The 25,101-nt window shown below is 39.4% G+C and overlaps 1 protein-coding gene across 1 annotated transcript in view; it reads left to right on the top strand.

Annotated features, from left to right (window-relative positions):
• Positions 1-4,998: 4,998 nt before the first annotated feature.
• The window catches only part of slc1a7b (solute carrier family 1 member 7b), a gene marked incomplete at both ends in the record, with an annotated part of 56,615 nt that continues 36,512 nt past the window's right edge, over positions 4,999-25,101 (top strand). The window contains one exon of the mRNA XM_083911297.1: positions 4,999-5,139. Coding sequence (XP_083767423.1) covers positions 4,999-5,139 — 141 coding nt within the window. The remainder of the gene's footprint in view (positions 5,140-25,101) is intronic.

Genomic DNA, 25,101 nt, shown 5'->3' with positions numbered 1-25,101 from the left:
CACAGAAAGGCCCCAGCGGGGGCACTTCAGGTTAAATGATCTTTCTCTCTCTGACACACACACACGCACACACACACACACACACACACACACACACACACACACACACACACACACACACACACTGAATCTTTCTGACATCATTCTATCAATAAATAGGGAAATATTACTTGTATTTCCTATAGACTGTAATGTATTTCCTCAAATGTGATCAAATTTATTTTTATAAACTGAGTACTCACTCCACTCTGACTGTTGGGCCTGTAGAGCAGGTGCACTAGAGACTTCTCCCGGCTGAGCCAACTACCTCCAGTTTAGCACTCAGGCATACTTGAATAGAGATTAAATGAGTTAATTGTGCGGCTCCTCTAAGCTTTCTACATGTTATTGGACCAAATTAATCAAATTCATGTCATTTTACATCTCTTTCGCTACGTCAGTCAATGAGAAAAAGTATTTTTGGGCCCAATGGCAATTTGTCATTTAACCGTCACAGCCACTATGTCAGATTGACAAGTCCACTGCACTTACTGGGGGCCTTGGCAGGAAGAGGGATGATTTTAAAAAAATAAAAATAAGGAGCAGGAGGGGATGTAGTTGTAGACATAGACATAAAGAGTAGACGCCTCATCGAACGTTGGGCCTATTGGCGCTGACGAGCGGTGGGGCCGCCATCTTGGACCGGTCGCCCGCTCAACTCAGTGTAAGGACAGGACACGGTTCGGCGTATTTTAATATTCATAGCGGGATTAACAGTAATAGAATATTCTGATATATGATATATGTGATGTATGATAGGTGTTTTACAAACACTATAAATATAAACACAACAAGAGAAATCATTTATAGAGTATTAATAGGCTATATTTCATACATGAATACATAAATCTCTCTCTCACTCACTCACTCTCTTTCTCTCTCTCTCTCTCTCACACACACACACACACACACACACACACACACACACACACACACACACACACACACACACACACACTCACACACACACAGAAAATAAAATACATATAAATCAAGAGTATCAATACATAAGGTCAGAGAGAGAGAGAAGACATTTTGGACACATCTAAATACAAGTCAGACACACACACACACACACTCACACACACACACACAAACAGACACACTTCCATTTAAAGCACTAAAAAAAAAGCAAGAGCCGAACCCTATATGTTTATAAATATTCAGAAATGACCCATGCTCTGCCAGTGGCATAGTCGTGGTAGTGGAGAGGAGAGGGAGGGTCCACATTTGAGCGAGTGTGTGTGGTATAAAAATATATATAACATTTTGTTAAATCGATCATTTTCACACTATTTTGTTCTTGCAAAATTACCAATTAGAGTGTAGCTCTAATTGGTAAAGACAGTGATGTTGTAGGAGTACTTTGTATAGTATCTAAAATGACTCTGTCCTTGTTTTTAGGCAAGGTCTAATTATGTGGATGTCTTCTTTATTACACATTTTAATTATGTAGTAATTGTATTTAATGTGCAAACAAAAACATGGGGCATAGTTCAGTAATATACATTTTAAATTATACAAACCATTTAAGATTTTTCCTTAGTTAAATAAATTTATGATTTTTTCTTTTCAGACTGTTTCAACTTCTCTGGTACAACTGAACTAAAAAAGCCTGGACTCATCAGCTCTGGTTTACAAACATGTGACGTTCGTCCTGCTTTAAGTGGAGATGTGGAGAACCAAGTGAAAATGTATGGAACATTTTGTTCAGCTGTGAGAATATCGGGCACAGAGTGGAAATACATGTTCACGCTTGCCTCGTAAATCTCTAATTCATTCTTTATAATAAACCCCACATCATGTTGCTCCTGTTTGATGAAACAGTTTAACAGCAAAGGATATTGATCAGATTCTGTCACTTCTCCTTTGATAATCTAAACTTTAAAAAAAAAAGTGACCTGACATGAAAAATTATCTCATAATTCATCTCAATGTCATGTTCAATATTTAAAAAAACAAAACTGAGAATATCTGAGGTGACCTGAGATGAACTGTCTCTGAAGTGTCTTCCTCTCATGAAACCACAGCACATCCTCCGCTGACCTACTGCTGGAAATGTGCAATCCATTTACACTAGACCACATGTACGACAACCCCTCTCCTCCCTGCTTCTCCTTTCATATCTACACAGGCATGCACACACACACACACACACACACACGCGCGCACGCGCACACACACACACATCTGGCCGGGGGTAAATTAACTAACAACATTCCCACAGAGGCTAATCTCCACGCCTCTACTGTGACAAGATAATAATAATATAATAAGGAACAGCCTGAGGGACTCACCATAACATTCAAAAATGCATGGATTTATGTATAATTGTTTAAAATTGTACTGTACCGTACTGATTATGAATTGTAATATTGTAATATTAGATTAGAGCAGGAATACGCTGCACAGTGCTCTGGCATCTTGTTCCTTCTGCTGCTCAACTCATAGGCTCAACTAGTCAATCATAGAACTAATCTGGTAGAATGACCGGTCCAAGATGGCGGCCGCATTTCTCGCGGCCCAACGTTCGATGCGGCGTCTACTCTTTATATGTCTATGGTTGTAGACCTATGTATTTCGGTGTTGAGTTCAAATAACATTTTTTCTCAAGAATCACAGACTCTGCCTTTTAACATGGCTTCCTGTTAAATTAAAGTCCCACTCCAGACACATGTTAAAGAATTTAAAAACTACTCTTATATGATTAATATTTTGTTTAATATGGATTTCCTACATATAAAGTAAAAAAAACAAAAAAACAGACTCAGAGATGGAGCTGGAGCAACATCTACTGTTTCTCTCTCACTGAAGAATTCCACATGTGACCCTATGATCTCGTCAGAGGTTTACGAAAATGCCTGAGGTATAGACCTGGTTTAAACTGAGCCATGCGTATGGCCCATGCAGTTGCAGCACAGATGCTGCAGGAATTTTTACACGTTTGCCAGTAGAAGTGCGTGGTTTATTCACTGAGGTCGAACCTCTGGTCAGGTTGCTCCTTCTTGTACTCTACCTCTTAGACAGAAGGTCAGTTTGCAAACAGTTAATTTAGTTTCACAGAGACGTAAACATATTTTTGAAAGTAAGAATAGAACAGTTACAACAGTTAGCAAGTTCAGAAAATGACAACATTAAACTGCAATGTAAAGTTCAGTCCAGTATACAATATGGTCTGATTGTAAGGTGTTGTGTTGGAAAGCTGCCTTTTATGTTGCTGTGAATTTTATGGTTAAAACTTGTCTTGATCGTTGTGAATGTGATTATCGCTAAAGTTCTACTATTTTTGTGATCTGTCTCTACCTGCAGCCTGTGTGTGTTTATGTCTATTAACTTGAGCAAATAAATGAAGTTTATGTTTTATTATTATTTATTAATAATTATTAACATTATATTATTTAATATATATATATATATATATATATATGTCGTATTATAATTAATTAAAATGATCTATATATATATGTATATATATATATATATATATATATATATATATAATTATCACAAAGGGATGTTAAATGACTACAAGTATACACAAAAGGGCCAAAAATGATGACGCAGAGACAAATAATGACTATATGGATGCAAAACAACCATGAGGAGATGCTAAATGACTGACAATAGACACAAAACGACCACATAGAGACGGGGAAAAAGGGACGGCAAAGACACGCAAAATGATTACAAATCGATGTAAAATGACCATAGACAGAAACAAAACAATGACATAGAAACGTAAAACATGAAACTTAGATGTAAAACCGCCATACAAAGACGCAAAGTCACTAAAAATTGATTGAAAACAATCACAGACATGCACAGACATGCACAGATGTCAAAGGGAAACCACAAAGAGAAACAACATGACCACACAGAGAAGCGTCTAAAAATAAGATAAAATGACCACAAAGAGACTCAAAATGATTTAAAGAAGACTCTTTGAATGTGGGTGTCTTGTTCCTATGTACACAGTGTGGGGGTGCCACTTACATGTCTGTGTCCAGGGGCTCATTGTCTCATAATCCGTCCATGGGTAGTGTGAGTTTCAGAGCTTTCTCCACTGAAAACCTGATGCTTCTGGAAACATCACTGATGAGAGCTTTGAGACTGAACTAAAACAGTAAAGTTGCAGGCCGTTAAACCAAAACAATGAGCTGAAAGACGCTAAAATGCATCTGAGCGGTGAAAATCTCTGTGGGTTTGTCACAACTCATAAAAACATGGTTAAATTAAATTTGACAATTTAATGTAATATGCCATAACTAACGTAGATCAAAATAAACATTGTCACATTTGAAGTCAACCAACCATATAGTAGCTATTATTTACTCTAGATGGATGTCATATGGTTGTATAATAGAGCTCAATAATGAACAAATGCTTTGCAAATTTTGTCCATCAACCTCATGAAGTGTTTGTGCTTCATAAAGCAGATCATTCTAATTTTTTTTTAGACATTGTTGTGTTGTCTGATATATTGTGAGGTTCAGAAGGCCTGTAAGGTGGCTCTGTTCTGCTAACCTTTTCAAATTGTTCATGGATCTTTAATCCAGCATCAGACCTGTTTAATACAGTAGCGCACTAACAGGATTGGGGATGTTAACCCCCAGGGGACATGGTCGCCAGCTGTTCCATCCCCCTGGCGGTGGGTCAGCTCGCACAGTGGCCACTGATGGGTGGAGCACTGTAGGAGGGGATGCCTGGAAAGTAAAAGGATCCTCTTAGCTTAGTGCAGATTGCTGCAGCGAGAGGACCAGAGGGATGCTGAGCCCGAAGGCGCTTTAAAACATCACGGAGGATTGGATATTTCACAAAGCATTCCATCCGGTCCTGGAGTTTTTTTCTTCATCCGCTCTTTTTCTTTTTGCTTGTGTTTTCATCATCTCACCTGGATTTTAGGCTTTGGGTTGGGTTTATTTATGGGTTGCTGGTAGGAAGCAGGACAGCTAACTCACGATGGCCGTGGCTTTGGACGCAGTGTGGGTGAGGGTGAAAAACGTCTGCAAACAGAATGGGCTCCTCATCATGTCAGTGTTGGCCGTGGTCATCGGATGTCTTTTGGGATTCTTCCTGAGGACAAAGCGCCTCACAGAGCAGGTCAGTCTGTCTCCTCCCCTTGACCCTTTGTGACGTCATGCAGGCAGAAGATGGGGATCTTCTCCCTGTGCCTCTAACACCTGTAGTGCACTACACCAAGTGTTCTCCTGTTTCACTGCAATCACACAGCTTCACACTGATACTGATTAGAGGTACGTGTACTTTGCTTGACTTTTCGGTTTGATGCTACTTAATCCACTAAATTTCAGACTGCATTTTTCACAACACTGCATGTATTTGATAGCTGTAGCGACTTTTTTTCAGTTTCAGATTTGACACAAAAGATTCTTGTTAGTATGTTAAATTTTAAACCAGTGATTCCCCTTTTTGGAAACCGCCTGTGAATTGTTGGGACCCTGTCCCATTCCAGATGTGTATGAGTTGAGACTTCTCCACTTTAAACTTCTCTCATGGTTTTATTTAATTAACCGTTTAAGGCCCCAATAGGTCACATTCTCCAACTTTCACACAGAAAAAAAAGAGCAAATATAAATTTGTGTTGCATTGAGGGTTTTTTTTTATTGCTATCGCATTTACCATCTCACAGCCCCCTCATGTGTAGCTCCACCCAGACCAGTTACAACAGTAAGATGCTACGTACAAGAACAGTCATTTTGGTACTTTTATGTATTAATGTATGGTTTTTCAGGAGGGGACTTAAAGAGACAGGCACTAAAATGGAGAGTTTTCAGACAAAATGAGAAAAATAATGTTGTTTTTTAACTCAGTTTTTATTTAAGTCATTAAAAATCATGTACAGAATCATGTTCATCAAATCTGCTGTGTCATACAAAAGGTAACAGATATGGTATAACAAAAAAAACAACAAAGACTAGAAAAAGAAGAAGAATAAAGCAAGATAAAATAAAATAAATAGAATTATATCAGTATACCCATAGCAGGGCTCCACCTTTTAGTGAGTATATGTCTTTGAAGTCCCAGGAAGTGTGTTATTTGTTCGATTTGATATATTTCCTTTATATTTTCAGTCCATATTGTGTATTGGAGGGTCAAGCTTCAACCACCTTACTGTAATGCATTTAATTGCTGTTGTTAGTAGTATCTGTAGGCAATATTTTTTTGCTCTTCCTTCAATACCTCTTGGTAATAAACCTAGTAGAGCCACCGTTTTGTCCATTGTAATACATAAAAAAGTGTTACAAACCTATCCTTCCAAAATGCTTCCAGTTTTGGGCGGAGCCAGAGTATGTGGGTCAGATTACCAATGTGTGGCCCACAGTTTCTCCAACATTTGTGTGTCGAGAGTGTGTCGTGTTAAATTTAGCTGTAATTTCAGGTGCCCGAAAGAACCTCATGACTATCTCCCATTTAAATTCTCTCCATACATTGGAATTAGTTACCAGTTGTACTTCAGAAAATTTCCTCCCACATATCATGTGATATGTTGAAATTAGTTTCAGTTTCCCATCTCTCCTTAACCTTTGCAGTATTATTCAAATTCAAGCTCAGGAATAGTTGGTAACAATAGCTTATTCATTTCTTATCCCATTTTTATTTGTTTGTGCTTTAATCAATAACTCTTCAATTAGCGTTGGTTTAGCAACTTCATCCCAGTCTTTGTGTTTCAACAAGAAATCCCTTAACTGTAAGTATCTGAAGAAAAGGGCACAAAGCCATTCATATGTCCAATGTTTATAAGTGCTGAGATTGTTTTAGGCAGCCCAAATGTAGATTTTATTGTCTTCCATAATTTTAACGTGATTTTGGTCCAATCACCCATATTTAATTTACTGGGATGTATATCTAAAAATGGCAAGGCCTGTAAAGGTTGTTCACATAAACTCTTTTCAATGTTGAGCCAGAGTGTATATGATTGGTCCTGAATCCATATTATTAGCAGTTTTAGTTGCGCAGCCCAAAAGTAGTATCACAGATTAGGTAGTTTGAGCCCTCCCTTTGCTTTAGATAACTGTGGCACTTTTAGTCTGATTCTTGGTCGCTTTCCCTGCCAAATAAATCAAAACTAGCTTGTCCAATTTGTCAAATGTAGTTTTGGGGATGTCAATAGGTAGCATTTGAAACAAATATAGTAGTTTATGCAGCACATTCATACAGACACTCTCAATGCGACCCAGCAAAGATAGGGGCAGTATTGACCATCGATCTAAGTCCTTACTAATGTTATGGATTAAACTTTTGTAATTTAAATCATGTAGTTTTTCTTATGAAGGTGGTATATGAATGCCTAAATATTTGATGCCATTTAAACCCACTTTGCAATTTAGTTGAGTCTGAGATGTTGCCACCTATATCCATGGTCACTGTTTTGTCTACGTTTAATTTGTAGCCCGAGAAGTTTCCGTAAGTGAAAAAAATGTCCTTTAAATATGGAATTGTTGTTTTTTAAGATATAGCAATACGTCGTCGGCATACATTGAGATTTTATGCTGTTCTCCGTTTATCGTAACCCCCCTTATATGATCATTATCCCTAATCAACTGTGCTAATGGTTCAATACTGATATCAAATAACAAAGGAGATAGTGAACAACCTTGTCAAGCGGTCCGAGAGAAATCCGTTCACCTTAACTGCGGATTGTGGATCCGAATATAAGGTTTGCATCCATTTGATGAAGTTCAGGCCAGATTGGAATCGTTTCAGAGTTTGAATAAGGTATTGCCAGGATACTTGATCGAATGCTTTCATGGCATCTAAGGATAAAATCTCTTCCCTTTAACCTTTCGGTGTGTCATTATATTTGACAACCTTCCTATGTTGTTCCCATAGTATCTTCCCTTTATAAAACCTATCTGATCGGGATGGATAATTTCTGTAGCAGTTTTATTGACACGTCTTGCCAGAATAGCTGTTAAGAATCGCAGATCTGTATTCAATAATGAGATCGGTCTGTATGATTGGCATTTGGTGGAATCTTTGCTGTCTTTATGTATCACCACTATAATAGCCTCTCTCCAAGAGGGGGCCATGGTTCCAGATTTTAATGCATGGTGGTAAGTGTGTAGTCATAAAGGTGATATAATTTCTATAAAAGCTTTGTAAAATTTGTTAATACACCCGTCTTGGCCAGGGCTTTTATTATTTTTCAGTGTGGAGATTATCTGACGTGTTTCCAGGTCCTTGATTGGCTCATCCAGTGCTCTCGCCATAGATTCAGGTAGCTCTTTTAATTTTGATGTCTTTTTTTGATTGTTGCGGTGTTCATTCTTGTACTTACTCCAGGTACAGGTGAGCGCAGGCCAGGTTCATATGGATTATTTTCCGAGGAGGTTTGGGGTCTTGTTTTAGAGCGAGCTACGTAGTTGTATTTTCAGAGCCTTGCCGGGTCGTGTTAATTATTCAGTTACAAAATGGGCTTCGAATACGTCATACATCAATGAACATCACCAGTATGTTATCCTTTCATTGTAACACAATGAAGACTTGCTAAATCAACAGTAGCATACCTTCGATAACAATCACTTCAAGCATATTGCCAGTTGACTTTCATACCACAGTGGTATGTATTCATTAACAGGAGGGCTGCTACTACTGTAGGCTATTAGAAGCATGATTTGCTGCAAACAGTTGAAACCCTTAACAAGCAGCAACCTGCTGGTTGGCCAGTTATCACGATCTTTACTATGTAACCAAACATTGTACCATCATTTAGGGTCTACTCACACTTGGCACCGATGATCTGTGACGTGCTTTAGCATGATTGTCCCCCATACCTGCTCCCCAGCGGTCCCAGCTAGGCCTGCACTCACATTACTTCAAAGGATGCAGCACACGTCTGCAGCCTGGATGAATATTTTCATCTGACCACATCTGCAGTAAACACTCCTCCTCTGCATCAGAACACTGCAAAAACTTGGGTGGAATCGTTTTTAAATGTCCGTTGAAGGGAACTGACACATATACGTAAATAGTCGTCAGGACAGCCATCAATGCTTGTGCTTGTACATGTGCAATCCAGTCATGCTTTAGCTCACCTCTCTCATCAGGGCTGCGGCCAGGAAGCGTAGCGTGCCTAAGCAGTGCCCAAAATGATGCTCAAGACATTTTGAATATTTCCATTTGATGGTCTTGTGCAACGCTAAGAAACATTTAATCATTGGGTTTGAATACTTCACTGTCTAAACATCATTGAAACAGCAGATTCATTTTCTAACATTGCCATTGAGGCAATCCCTTCCCAATTAGCCTAAAATGTGAGTAATGGGGGACAAAATCCACAGTCCTTGTTTCATGCAAAAATACATTTTAATATGAGGCTTCAGCAGTCTTAGACTAATTGCAAAAAGAGGGTCACATAAAGAGGAAATTTTCGTATAAAATTCCCTCTTTATGTTTTTATCCCTTCACAACAAGTAAGCACTGTCAGTGAAAACATACTTTTGTAATAAAAAACCTGAGTTTGGAGGATACATTGTTGATTTGTTGAAGTAAGACTTCTACTACACATTATTAATATTGTGCAACTTAGAGGCTTCAGAAAAGTGTCTTTAAACACTCAACCTCCATTTACTGTGATAAAAATGTTTTTATTAAAAAAAATTAGAGAACTTTTTTCGAAGGTTTGTCAGTGTAAAATGAAAAACTTCTAAAGGTCAAATATTTTCATGCTGCTTTTCCTGCGTCTAAGGTGGAAGTCGGGTAACGTAGGTGGATGGATGGGTGAGCACTACTACCAGCTTTATTCCCCATCTGACCTTTGAACTAAATAGAAATACACAAGCTGAAATTGGCTCCAATTGGTGTTCAATGCAGTGAAGTGTGGTGTGTGAAAACATCAATATACAAATCCAGGCTTAAAAACAAGCCCACAAGCTTAATAGCCTACATGTGACATCTTCAGCACACTGCTCTAAATTCAGCCAAGCAGCTTTATGGAGGGTCCCCATACACCAAATACAGCCCTTTCTTACCCATCACCCCTCTGACTAAAGCTCCCTCTGTCATATTGTCAAATAGGTCTAAAGATAGCCTGTGGCTCCTTTGCTCTCACAATAGAGGATTAAAATCCAATCAATCAAATGCTTTCTATAATAGTACATCATATAAGAGTGCCTGTCTGTGTGATGACAAGGTACACAGGAGGCACAGACCTTTATGTTTTCAGACGCCTGATCCCTCTGTGTTTGAGGTTGACGAGTGTGTGTGTGTGTGTGTGTGTCAGATTAAACATGACTTATTAATAATATAAAAGGATTTGCCCAAATTTGAGAAATAATATTCATTAATAAGCTATGCTACTTGTGTACATGCTGAACTGTTTCCACACAAGAAATGAGTACAAGTCTACGTTCCCACTGCAGTTTCAGGTGACCTGAATCTGATTTTTTATATATATATCTGATTTGCTTTTGACAGTGTGAACAGCACAAGTCCCATTGAATCTGACATTTTTGAATAAGAATCAGGTCATTTTTAAATGTGGTACTGAATCGATTACGTATTGGATTTTTTGAATGAGACCAAAATCTGAACAGCCAGGTCGTATTTAATGCGACTTTGACGTCATTCTGACCCGCACTGCACTGTTTTGTAAATGAATGACATTTAAAAGTTGATAGTGTGCCACAGGCGGGAGCCAGGAACAGAATCACAACAAACATGGAGGACAGCAGTGAAGCAGGCGGCCACTGGAGGAGAGGAAAGTTTTAGATGCCATCCACTGTTTTTAGCGTTATTAAGCCAGAAAGTCCTACAATACCGGTTGCCGTTGCCATGTTTGCTTCCGTAAACATTGTTGTGGCATGATGTCCTCAATGATCAACTGCACATGCGGGTCACTTCAGGAGCGTGAGCTGTTCACACAGCAATAGGTAGACAGGCCACATTTAAAGACGTAATATGAACAGCCATACAAAAAATCGTATTTGAGCAATAAATCTGAATTGAGCATTAAGACCTGAAGTGTGAACGTAGCCTAAATGTATGGATGAGTCTATTAGACTGGATTATAGTATTAGGAGGGTCTGCAGAATCATGCTATCTGCTGCAAATTTCCCAGCCAGAAGGACAAATTAACTATAAGGCAATAACTGATAATAGTATGGTTGAATACTGAATGTGTACAGCATGTTGACAACATTTTGTCTACATAAAACTATACTTGACATGATGTGGCAGCATTTATCTGTATCATGTTTCAGCACTGATTTACCGGAGCTCTGGCAGTTTAAGCAGTATGTTGGCCCCCATTTGAGATTGTTTTAAATACATTGAAAACAAATTTGTTTGTTATTTTGATAGCTACTCCACAGAAAAGACTTTATAGACAACAGACAAACAATTAGATATATGCCTCTCAACCCTTCCTAAGTCATAATGCCTGAATCAAATTCTGTAAAAACACTGTAAAAAAAAAAAAAAAGAAAGATTGAAGAGAAACTGTAAAAACAAAAAAAAACTAAACAGCTGTTAAGGTGTCATTAAAGTGGTAGGAGTACAGGTGACAAACGGCTGAAATCAATACAACAGTAGCCTAAATATCCCAACCTTTTGTCTCTAATGTGTCAAGTCTGTCAAACCAGGCACGGAGCCAGGATTCCAGTTGTGGATGGGCCAGACCAATTATGGGTGGTTCTTAAGTTAAAAACTTTATCAAATCCCTGTTCATTCATTCATTCATTCATCTTCAACCGCTTATCCCGGGGTCGGGGTCGCGGGGGTGCTGGAGCCGATCCCAGCTGACATCGGGCGTAAGGCGGGGTACACCCTGGACAGGACGCCAGTCTATCACAGGGTACATAGAGACGAACAGAGACAGACAACCATTCACACCTACGGGCAATTTCAGACTCATCAATTAACCTAACACATGCATGTCTTTGGTTTGTGGGAGGAAACCGGAGTACCCGGAGAAAACCCACGCAGACACGAGGAGAACATGCAAACTCCGCACAGAAAGGCCGAGGTCGGGATGCGAACCTGTGACCTTCTTGCTGTGAGGAGACAGTGCTAACCACTACACCACCGTGTAGCCCAATCCCTGTTCAACCTAATAAAAATGACTAACAAATAAACTGTTATATTATCTGTGCATACAAGGGATTTTATTAGCTTGATGCTCTTTAAATATTTTGTTGCATGGTATAAAGCTTCATTATGCACCATAACTGGTTGGGCTTTAGCATGTCACTCTATAGACCTGAGAGAGTCAGCTATAAAATCACTTTGATTACAGTGTTTCCTAATGGAATGTCCTAACTGGCGGCGAGTGATGCAGCGTGCCGTTGAGAGCTGCACTTTTATGCCGCAGCTGATTATGAAGTTCAAATGATGAATCATCGAAACAGGACGTCCTCATTTCACTCTGAAACCTAAATACATCTGCTGTTGTAGCTAAACAGGCCAGATAACGAGGAAATAACTATCACTACAGAGTGTGTGACTGTTTGGGTGTGGCAGGTTTGCGTAGAAGGCGGCACTCGCTCATTGTTAAACAAACACATAATGAGTCCCCTGGTGCTCAGGACATTTACCGTTTTTTCAGGGGCATATTTTACAGTTTGTTCAACACATTCTATCCATAACGACTATGGAGGGTAAAAGTGGTCAGGAACCTAATATTCCCCACATAGTTTAGTGCTGCTCGTGTAACATGAGGCAAACTATTTCATAATTATTTTTAATAATTTAAAGTTTTCAACAATATTTTAATATCATTAGCAACAGACTGAGCTTGGCTTATTATACAAAGAAGATGCATTCAAATGTAGCCTAGGCTCCTAATACAATAGCATGGTCAATACGAAGACAATGGGAAGTTTGCTGCATTGCAAAAAAAAGCATTTTAGAAGCCTTCATGGATAACTTATCAGGCTTAAAAATAACAACTGGGTAGGCTAAATGACAGTCATGCGTTATGCGCCAACAAGCAGTCTTAAAAGATTGCCAAACGTGAAAATAGAAAGGCATAGGAAGAAGAGAGAGAATATTCATTAATTGATATGCAATTCAAATAGTTTAACAGAGCACAGATCAGTAGGAAAAGGCATGCTAGGGCCTTCCTCTCTCCAAAATTACAGGAGTTGTCTACGGGGTTTGCTCTTGGAAAATGTCAATGATTTTATCAAAGTCCAGAGTTACTGTAAGCTCTCTCTCAAAAGTCAACAGGCAGAGCGACATAAGGCGAGTTTGGTGTTTTAATCCAGTTGATACTGGACAAGACGCGTTCAGCTGTACAGGATGTCACTGGCAGTGTTATCAGAGCTTTTAAGAAACATGGCTATTCGGAAAAACGTCCTCATTGCATATGTCCATCACTTCAAGAAGACTTTTGAGATTTTCTCTGTTTTTCTGCCTCTCTATGAGTTGCACAAACACTGCAAGCTCCAACTCTGATATAGTTATGTGGAAGCGCTTCCCTGCATCATTGAAAGAGTTCCCTATAGTGGCCAAGGTGGTGTCATTTGTATCAAGGCTAGGGGACATTGAGATTGCTGCAGATGCCATTAGCCCATATGTGTCACTGTGAAATTGAGTGTTCAGTTCATTAACCTGGCAGTCTATTAGCGCATTGGAAATGTTGCGCAGGTCACTGTCACTCCTCACCCGTGTCGATTTCCCCAACATGCATATGACAAATCAATATCAACCGTGTCTGTCACAATGTAGTGATGGACTGGAGGCTTTAAGATGTGAAGTCTGATTTACTGAACAACTGTTCTGAAAAGTACAAGGAGGAAGATGAAGCTTTTTGTTCTAATCTGCTGCAGTCATGACTGCCTCAATCTCAATCTGCCCCCCCCCCCCCCCCCCCCTTCACGTACTGTGCCAGCACCTCCATGATAACATCATATAGAATGAAAACTTTTGTCATTGCAGCCAATATTTAATCCCACCCGCTGTCACAACCTCACTCCAATTCCAATGACCTATGATCGGGCCGCATCTCTCTTTGCATGTTAAGAAAACTGATATGTCGTTCGCTGCCGCACATGAAGCTGTGCAAAGTGTTGAAGGAGTCAAAAAAAGTGGATGCATCCAGCGTTGTTCGGGCCACGGCTGACAGGACGGGTTTTAACCTATTTTTGAATGACAGTGCACGTAAACAGCATTCTAAAAGTTGCCCTTAAGGATGGCTTGAGATACATCCTTACACTCGTCTGCTAAAATAGCATAGATAGAACTCTCATGTAGTTCACATTTAATCCGTGGCAACAGGAGAGTGCACAGAGCATCCAACGGGTCATTTTGAATTTTGTGACTGAGCATTTTTGTATTGCTGTGGATCACATCTAGTTCCTCTTAAGTTGCTTTGTCATGCCCGCAGACAAGTCTATAAAATTCAAGGAAATATTGTGCATTTTTGAGCTCATCCTTTTCTCGGTTGCCACGCAGGGGTATTTCTCGTTTGGCACAAGTGATGAGAATGTCCAGAATGACTTTGATGTTCTCCAGATTCCTCTCTACGATTTCACCTTTCATCTCCTGGTCGCAGCGATGACTCAGAAACCGTTTGTGTACGTTTAAGGTACCTAAACAACGACGGTTGCAATATTGTCCTTCACTGGAAAGGATTTTTTAATAATTCTTGACAAAATTAAAATATACTGAACCTTTTTTTTTGTTTTTGATATTTTTAAAGTTTAGGGTGGGCCTGTTGAACAGTGTGTAGTCATAGGTCTGTCAGGCCCACCCATAATGCAGTGCCTGTTACAAACTATGTACAGCCAGTTTTTACATTTTTGCAATGTACAATTTTGCCATAACACAACAAGTCCCAGACTTGTAGATGATAACCTTAAATCACAAGTATTGGATGTTTTTTATAGAAAATTGCATTATAGTTGTCCTTCAGGAGCCCGGGCAGAGATAGGTAATGCTGCATCTATGGACGCCTGAAAAAATGTGTTCACCAAGGCCGATGGGCTTAACTTTGTTATCCCAGGTAAATATTGCTACTATTATTTTCTGTCATTGAAGAATTTATTAAATTATTTAATTCATCCCTGAGGGAAATGTTTTCACTCACTTGTTTTTGTCTGCCTCCACATATGTAAAGCCAACAAATAATATAAAATGCTGTTATTATTATTATTATGTGATGTTATTAATATTATGTGGCCTTGGAAATGTAGTTTGACAAATAAAACATGACTCAAGATCCATTACTGGCTTCTTTCTCCCCTGCAACTTTCTATGCACTGGATTGACCTTGGTGAGTTCACAATGTTCACTTCAGGGAATAAACTTTTACTAACTAAACTTTTTTCAGTTTGCCTTTGTATGCAACATGATAAAAACAGAAGAATGAGAAACTACTTAACCAACTGTAATGGGCTACAGTAGTTCTGATGATAAGTCTCTGATGTCTGTACTACATTGAACAATTACTGATTAAACACTAAATATTACATAATAATAAAATATTTCAATAAATAAATAATATACTTTTCAAAACAACTTCTGGAACAAGAACAATACATATATAAATCAATTAAGTGTTAAATAGCAACTGAAACAAGAAAAATGTGTGCAATTTTAACTAAAGAAAGTGTAAAACGTGCAAAGGTGGTCAGTCACCACTTATGGCAGAGCTGACATGTAACATCGCTACAGGCTATTCTCCTTGGTTTAACAAATAACAGCTCAAGGGCCCTGTTGGAATTAAACTCTTTCATGGGTGGACCATTTAGACTGATTCTCATGCAGGCTGTCAGACTGTTGCCCTGCAGCCTGTTCAGCAGGAGAGTAAATGAAGTTTAGATTAGTTTATACTTTTGTATAATATTTACAATTTTGACAGAATCACCTCTGCTGTTAGGAACATCGTGTTTCTATTTTATTCCTGTCATGCACGTTGAAAAAGAGCAGCTGAAGTTGAAATAAAGACTAATCTAAACTAAATATTGTCATTTCACTACGAAATCTAAATACATCTGCGGGGGAATATGAGGAGGAAATAACTCACTACAGTGTGTGTGAGGCAGGTTTGGACAGGCGACCTCTTTAAAGTAATGGTGATCATTCTTTGGTAAACACATAGCAGTCCACTGGTTCTCGGGACATTTACCATTTTTTCAGGGGCATATTGTGCTTGTTCCACAAATTCTATGAATAAGTTGATAAGAGACAGTGTTGATCTGACGAGACAGTATGGTGCTCTTGTGCTGTTGGAACACAGTGGAACACAGCGAATAACGCTCATAGAATTTATATATATCTATATATCTATATATATCTATAAATCTATATATATCTATATATATATATCTATATATATATAGATATATATATATAAATATATATATACACAATATTGTTTTTTGGAAGACGTTAGTTAGGGTGGCAGGCCTGTGTTATTTAGGCGGCCGCCTTTGCTGTAAAGTGCTGCGGGAAGCCCTGGGTTATAAACTATAGAGTGGTCCTCTCTAGACCTGCTTTAAGTGTCCTGAGATAACTTCTGTTATGATTTAACCCTATAAATAAAGTTGATTTGAATTTAATAGTACATCTGCTTCAGTCCTTGTTTATTCATATATGCACTACATATTTTATAGCCCGATCAATCAATAATCATGCAATGGAGGATCCCAGTATTGTTGGTAACTGCAGTATCGTTCTCTTGTTGATAAAAGGTCATCGAAGTTGGGAAAACTACTGTCCTAGTGCTGTTATGTGATTACTCTGTGAGCATAGCCTTCACCAGAAACACAGTGGGGATTGTAGTTGCATTGACGTAGGGCTGCATGGGCAGTATGGAGTCTGTCAAAGAGTTATAACACAGATTACATAAGCAGCAACAGCAGCAGCAGCAGCAATAGTATTAGTGGTTTGACTTAAAGGAATACTTCACCCATTTGCATTAAGCTTTGTATCGTTAGAAACCCAGTCATATTTTCGAATGGTCGCGCATGCCCTCATTTCCCCCTGTGATGGGAGAGAGCCTTATCTTCCTCTAACACTTCCTGCTTCAAGAGCCGCCAAAATCGTCATTTACAGCAGGAAGTGTTAGAGGGGACTGGCTCTAGTGAGAATATAGGACTTAGACTTAGACTTCTCTTTATTGATCCCTTTGGGATGACTTCCGCAAGGAAATTGAATTTTCCGTACAAAAACACAAGGGAGGTATAAAAAAATACAGCATAACATAACCAATAAACTCTTAGCTAAATAAATACAGAACGTATAAAAAAAACAATATACAGTGAACAATAAACTCTTATTGTTATCTTATATAGATGAAGTAAATGTAAGAATACAGGTCAAATAAAATTCAGGGAAAATGAAATCAGATAGGTTAAATATAGAGGAAATGTATAAGATAACATATGTATGACTGTATATGACAGAAATGAGCATTAAGATTAGATTATTGCACTTAAGTGGTGGATAAAGTTATTGCACAAAGAAAAGAAGATAAGTATCCAGGTGTGTAAGAGTAGATTGTTAATTGCACAGTGAGTGGCTCCCACTCCCTCCCTTCTGTCTTCTTTATTTCCTCCTCCCCCCGAGTGAGGAGTGTGATGACCTGAGGGACAAAGGAGTTCTTGAGCCTGTTGGTCCTACACTTGGGCAGGAGCTGTCTTCCACTGAACAGGCTCCTCTGGGTGCTGATGACGGTGTGCAGGGGCTGGCTGGCATTATCCATAATGTCCAGCAGTTTGTCCAGTGTCCTCCTCTCTGCCACCGTCACCAGTGAGTCCAGTTTCATGTCAACCACCGAGCCGGCCCGCCTGATCTGTTTATCCAGTCTGGAGGTGTCCTTCTTGGATATGCTGCCCCCCCCAGCACACCACAGTGTAGAAGAGGACATTGGTGCCGCTCTCGCCTGTAGTGTGAAGCCTGAAGCCAACGAAGCCTGTCTACTCCGGCATCATTCATTCTGGATCCTCCAACCAACGCACTTTGTTTTCCACTATAAATAAACTCCTCAAAACCCAGGACAACATCTCATCCTCATTCATCCCAAAGGAATGCAACAACTTCTTATCATTTTTCCACTTTAAGATAAAAGCATCCACAACCAGCTTGCCACCACCTCTGCCACCATCCCCGACTCGGAACTTCCGTTTCCTTCACTCCCTGCCCTCTCTTTACCCATAACCACAGCAGACCTCTCCAAAATACTCTCCACCATGAAACCATCCACCTCCTCCCTGGATCCCTTGCACTTTGACCTTGTTAAAGCCTGCTTCACCTCTCTTGCCCCGTAATCACAGACACTATCAACTCCTCCCTTGTGGATAGACAAGCTCAGGACCTACAGTATTAAATGGGAAAAGAAAGAAAAATAAAAGACAAAATAAAACTTTTTAAAACTGAGATTACACATTGTTTTGTCTGCAGAGTGACAGTATTTTCGGATTAAAAAAGGAAATGCAGAAGTTATTTTCTGAGCTGAAAATATAGCTTGAAAAATATGAGCATCACATTAATAGCGACAGTTACTGTAAAACACTACAATGACATAGGAGTGCATATATTGTCTTTATATTTTATCAAGGTATATAGTAACAGACCCGCTTAAAGTGCAACATACTTTTCAAAAAATAATCATTGTTTAATAAACATACCTGTTAACCAGCGAAGTTATGTAACTAACTACATTTACTCAATTCCTGTATTAAAGTAGACTTAGACTTCTCTTTATTGAGCCCTTTGATGACTTCTACTTTCATCATTTTGTTTTCTAAGTGCTGAGCAACAGGCCAGAAAGGTAGGAATAGCTTTGAGTAAAGGATGTGCCAAAATCTTGGGCAAGCATCGGAGCCAAGTGGAAAAGTGATGTTGAAGTTGCATGATTTTTCTTAAAATGCCTTCTCAAGTTATACTCTTTACACACTGATATACACTCATTGCATAGTAAACATACGGGTGTCCACAGTGACAGTTATACCAAATACTCTGTCCATTTGCTGTTGAATTGCCAGTTTCTGTGTCAATTTAAACTAAACATTATGGTGGTGATTTAACCATGGTTTTTCCAGACTGAAACGATTGCAAGAACAGGCATGAAACGGCACAAAGCGAGCTGTTGTGGAAAGGAGCGATGCAGAAGCACACGAAGAAGAGCGTTGCGGGATCGCACTGAGCAGTGTGGCCATGAGCCTTGAGGAAACAAGCCTCCTAGCGCGCTGGTTATTGATGCACTGTGTTGTGAGGAGATGCGAGAGAGGACAGCGGTCCACATTGGCCACTACGGCCATGAATGACTTTTTTACTTTTTTTTGGCTCCGACTCAAAAGGCCAGTAAATTTTCCTTTGCAGGTACAAAGCCCTGAATAGCCGAGATGTTATGGAATTATGGTGTTCATGCGTTTCTTTTAATGACAGCAGTCAAGATAACGACTGAACAATTATTTGAACTATACATTTAACTTTACATCGGAAGATTTATTTTTATGACAATAAAAATAAATCTCAATATGGCCAGAAGTCTCCATAATGAGATCTACCACAGCAGAGAAAACAGAATAATTAGATTTTCCTGAACAACTTGTAATGGTCCTCAATTTATCTCTAAAAAATGTAACCAATTCCTTGAGGTAGCAGAATGCAAAGCATTTGCTCTGCCCCGTATTACCTATCTACTAATGGATTAGCAGAGAGATTTGTTCAGAGCTTAAAGCTTTGAAGGCCTCACAGGGACAAGGCTCCCTCCACCAGCAGCTGAACAGCTTTCTGCTGTCCTGCAGAAATGTCCACACTACAAAAGTGGCTCCTGCACCACTCCACATCAGGAGAGAGCTGTGCACCAACCTCTAACTTCCCAAACCACCCATGAAGAAAAAGATTGTTCTACAGACACAACAAGCTCAGGTTAAGAGATGCAGGCAAAGGGCAAAGGAAAGTATGTAACTACTGGCTCGTAACTATAACAACAAGGCACAACGGGTACCAGCTACAGTCATAGCACAGACAGATCCTGTTTCTTATACAGTACAGACCACTAAGGACAATGTCTGATGGAGACATACTTGCCAACTGCTTAATGGACCTACCATACATGTGGCAACTCCACCAGTGAATTTTGCTGTGCCCTTCTAGCAGGCCAACTCAACCCACACTCAGTCAGGATGTACCATGTGATATGGAACCGGTTTCTCCTGGACCCACGTCTTTAGTTGTATCAAAGGCTGAGCTGTCACCATTCTCCACACTGACTGGACAGCTGTTCCTGTTTCCACCAGTGTGGATTCCCCGGATGGCAGTGCTACTTCCAAAACATCTTTATTTGTAGTTATGCCAGGGTCCGAGAAGTAAATCTCATTCAAAAGAAAAGAGAATACTTGTGTTGCTAGAATATGAATAGGACAGAAGTTTTATTTTGGTTCGTGTGGCATCTTTGCATTGTTAAAATGGACTCTGTTTGTGATTTGTCAGTCATTTTTTTGGCTACCCATAGTAAAAGTAGCTGTTTTCTAGAGGCCTTGCTATTGGTGTAGTGCTCTTTGTGTCGTCATCAAAAAGGGGACACTATTCATCATGACACCCCTAATGCCAGTCTGATCAGAAACCTGTCATGCCTTATCAAAAACTGATCCGGGCCCCTTGACACTCACTCTCTTTGAACTTGGCTCTGATCTGGCCTCCTGTGCTCTCTCCCTCCCTTCTAAACTCTCTTGACCCTTTGACAGGAACTGAAACTGATTAGAGTGAAGATTTGTAGTTTGTGAGACTCCCTTACAAAGAGTAACATGTGCTGTTGAATAAACAGATGTTGTCAAAGAATGAACAAGAGACCCTACGTTTTATTGCTCTCCAGAGACCCTCAACATTCCTTCTCCCTGAGAACACAGTCCACAGACTCCTTATCTGATAAGAAGCGACACACTTTTGTATGTTCTAAAAACAACTATTCAATTAAGAGTAATCTGTTATAATGGGATTTTTTATCATTCTGTAAAGAAATATGTGTTGTTTAAAATTACCCTGATCTTTTAATGAAGAAATATTTTATTGTGTACTCTGTAGAAAGATTTAAACATAATACTTTAATACTATGTCATGAAGATGGTAAAACCTAAAAGAATTACTTTTTTTTTTTCCCCAGTCTATAGGAATGTGTCATGCCATCATGCTGTATATTGTCATAAGAATGATTTGATTCCAACACAATATCCAAATATATTTTGATACTATAACAGAATGATTATTTCAACATATGAATGTGTTATTGTATTGTGTCACTGACAATTTACTCCCACGGATTATTAACTAAGAGAAAGTTTGCATTATGTGTTACTGTGCTAAACAAAACACTGATGCTTTATTCTTAGTATTTTATTCCGGAATGGTATAATATTGGTAATAAATATCGGTTTAATATTAAGGTTAAGGTAACCTTTCTTTGAATGTTTATTGATGATTTGATATTGGTTTTAAACATTAGGAACATTAAAAGTCAGTTAAAAGTAGTGAAAACTGAGCTCTTCTCTCTATTGTGATTGTGACACCGGTTCAAGAATCAATCAAGAATGACACATAATATGTGAGAGTCACTTGTGGGTCATCCACCGCGGCAATAAGACTTCTCTGCCCTTGTGATTAATGTTGTTATGTTAGTATAAGTTGACGTAGGACTTACAAAGAAACAACATATTTGGTTTAAGACTTAATCACTGCTGGCTACTGTTAGTCTTTTTGTCATTTGAGACCACAATGGCTGCTGTACAGCAAAAGACACAGGCTCACTTTTAGGGCCATATGTCAAATGTTCAGATTTATATAATAACCCAAACAAGAAAACTCCCTGAATCGGTAGCATATGTATAACAACACATTTTTACAGAGAAAATAAATTGTCACCCTTCATCAAATCCAGAAGTAGTTTTTTGTTCATATGTTCTAATACAGTATGTTTAAAGTGCTCCTATGTGGCCACTGTGACCATAGTGACAATTACAGGACAATGTAGACAGCTGAAACATAGGAGCACAAGTACCGAAGAGAAATACAACCGTACTCAGTAATGCCAACTATACAGCAATATCTTTGTTAACATTAGTATCATATGCTATAGGTCATACCAAATTTCGGAACCCATTTGCTATCAGTTTATCCATGTAGCCTCTGGTGTCAACAGACAATATTTGTGGTGCAGCCCGTGATTATCCAGATAAGAGATGTTCGGGCCAAGACTTCCCCTTCCCCTAATTATTTGCACTCCAAGTTTTTATCTTTTTTCTGTGTTTCAGGTCCAGAAAACATTTTAGTTAATCTCTATAAACGAATAACTACATATAAATGCAGATACATTAATCAAAAAGGAAAAGGAAAAGCTAAATCATTGTCAGATGATAACAGTGTTCTTTCTCCTTTGCTTTCCTCATGGACTGCAAGCAACCACTCACCCACTCAGATGTGATTGCTCAACACTGCTCAGACTACAAACAGACTTCAAACGGAAACCAGAATGATACCAAAATCCAGATATGTGTTCTGAGACTGAGATCCAGTCAAACCAGACTAAGTAAGGCTATAGCAAAACCCCTGCATTACTGACTTGAGACTCAAAGTGAACTGTTTTGTTTATAATTCAAAATTGAAATGTATTCATGAGGATGGATAAATGGAAGACAAATTAAGATTCAGAGTAAAACTTATATTTTGTACCAATGATGCTATTTTCTTACATTCTTGTGTCACACTTTGCTGGTACAACCGGTCAAACTGCAGCTGCCCTGTTGACTGGTCCTTTGAAAACAGCCGCACTTGCCCCATGTAGCACAAACACACACACTTACACACGCAGGCAAACACACACTGACCCTACTCATGAGTGCAAGATGAGCAGAGACAAACCTCCTCTGCTGGCTGTATGTGAGTGCTGATCCTGCTCTTATACAGCAAACTAAGCTCTCTCTGCTTAATGCCCAACAGAAAAGCTCTTTAGCTGTCATTATGCACCCTCCTCGTCCTGCAGCCCCTCAGTCCACTATCCTCCCATCTCCCCTGACATCCCTAACCTTACACAACTTCACCCAGCTCTACACAGCGCACAAGTTTGAGATGTTTATTGATCATCAGATTGATAATAAACTTGGGTGTTACCTAATAGCCATGTTGGGTGCTTCCCACCTCAGCAAAAGAAAATGACAAAGATGTCCTACTTTAGGTTTAGACAGCTACGTCTTACTTAATCCAAGCTTTTATAAGATAGCTATAATATCATAATATCACAAACACTGTATTACTACAGTGTGTGTGACAGTTGCAGGTTTCCAGTCCAATAAGAGATAATATCCCAGATTATCACGTTTAGATATAAAGACTAAATTGTGGTCAACAAACAAAAATATGGAGGAAGGTTAGACTAATGTTGCTGAAGGACTTTTTGTGTTTGACTTGAGACTTCAAAGTCAAGACGAGATCTATTAATGTACGCAGATGATTTGGTGATTTAAATATAATGTAAATAAGATAAGGGCTACACGGTGGTGTAGTGGTTAGCACTGTCACCTCACAGCGAGAAGGTTCCAGGTTTGCATCCCGCACTGCATCCCTGTGTGGAGTTTGCATGTTCTCACCATGTCTGCGTGGGTTTTATCCGGGTACTCCGGTTTCCTCCCACAATCCAGAGAAATGCACATGTTGGGTTAATTGATGACTCTAAATCACCCGTAGGGCAATCTGTGTGAGTGGTTGTCTGTCTCTGTTCGTCTCTATGTGCCCTGCGATGGACTGGCCTCATGCCTGATGTCAGCTGGGATCGGCTCCAGCACCCCCCGCGACCCCGACCCCGAAATAAGCGGTTGAAGATGATTGAATGAATGAATGTAAATAATAATAATATTATGATCGCCAGAAGTAGGAGAGACAGGAAATGGGTATTTCCTGATTTCTGTGTTGGAAGGTGTATTTTGTAGTTTTTCAGATCTCTCTTTTTAAAGCTTTGTGTACCCCACTATATACTGTCCACCTGTGGGCTCACACAGCCTATAATGACAGTATTAGGCTGCTGCTTAGAGCTCCAAGAAGCTGCAGCACGGGCCAAACGTCAGTGTACCCACCCGCTCTGCTGTAATATCTCATTTATAGATATGTAGGCCATCTGAATCTGTAAACTCTGTCCAGCATTAACCAATGGACATATTACATATTTTGGTGCATGAATCCTCCCCAGAAGTCCTTGAACATGGCTCTCCCTGACGATTCCCAATAATGACATTGCATTAGACGGATACGTTCTCATATGTGATTGAAGAAGTAAGGGGGGCGGTGTTCTCATCTGTGTAAAAGACTGGCTCACTGTCCATTAAACCACCTCGTGCTCTGAGCACAAAAATATTCTGTTTTGACCTGTGTCTCAGTGGTGACATGCACGTGATCATTATTGGTATGTCCTCCCCCTTTCAGCACATTGTGATGCTTTGGAGGACATTGCAAATCTTTGGTCACTATGCCTCCGCTAAATAAATTACTTAATTAATTAAGTAACGGAGGATCTTAACCTGGACTTGCTCTCTTGACAGCTCTAACGTGTTAAACGAACAACCCCTCTAGACCAAATTTCAAAAATCCTCTTCAAACTCCATACTTATTGATATCATACTTCAGTGTTTCCCACAGGCCAGGTAGCAATGCGAGGGGCAGGGGCTCTCACCTCTCCCCTATACAGACGATGATGGATAGCATTATGACATTCAGCCAAAACGTTCTGAAAATCACAGTTCTACAGGGAAGGGAGACTGCCGTTGGTCACAGTTTGGAATGAAAGTGAGAAAACAGGACAGAGTAACACGGTGGATATCGCTCACATTTTCTTTTTTAAAGCTACAGGACAGTATTTGAAATCATGATTCAGCTCAATCTAAATTCTTTAAAGCAGGGGTTGACACTAAGGTTTCAAAAGCTCGTTCCCATAGGGCGTGTACAGGTCGTATTCTACTTGCCTAAATGTCATGTTCAAAACAAAACAAGAGTCTGTAAAACAATAATGAGTATAATTTCATTACAGCAAGCGATGTCTCCTACATGCAAACACTCTTTACTCATCACATTAAACCAACATGTACTGCAGACTTTGCACAGGAAAACACCATC

This window comes from Echiichthys vipera (genome assembly GCF_963691815.1).
Source record: "Echiichthys vipera genome assembly, chromosome: 3".
NCBI lineage: Eukaryota > Metazoa > Chordata > Actinopteri > Perciformes > Trachinidae > Echiichthys > Echiichthys vipera.
Note: the sequence above shows the minus strand (reverse complement) of the source record. Positions and strands in the feature narration are given on the sequence as shown.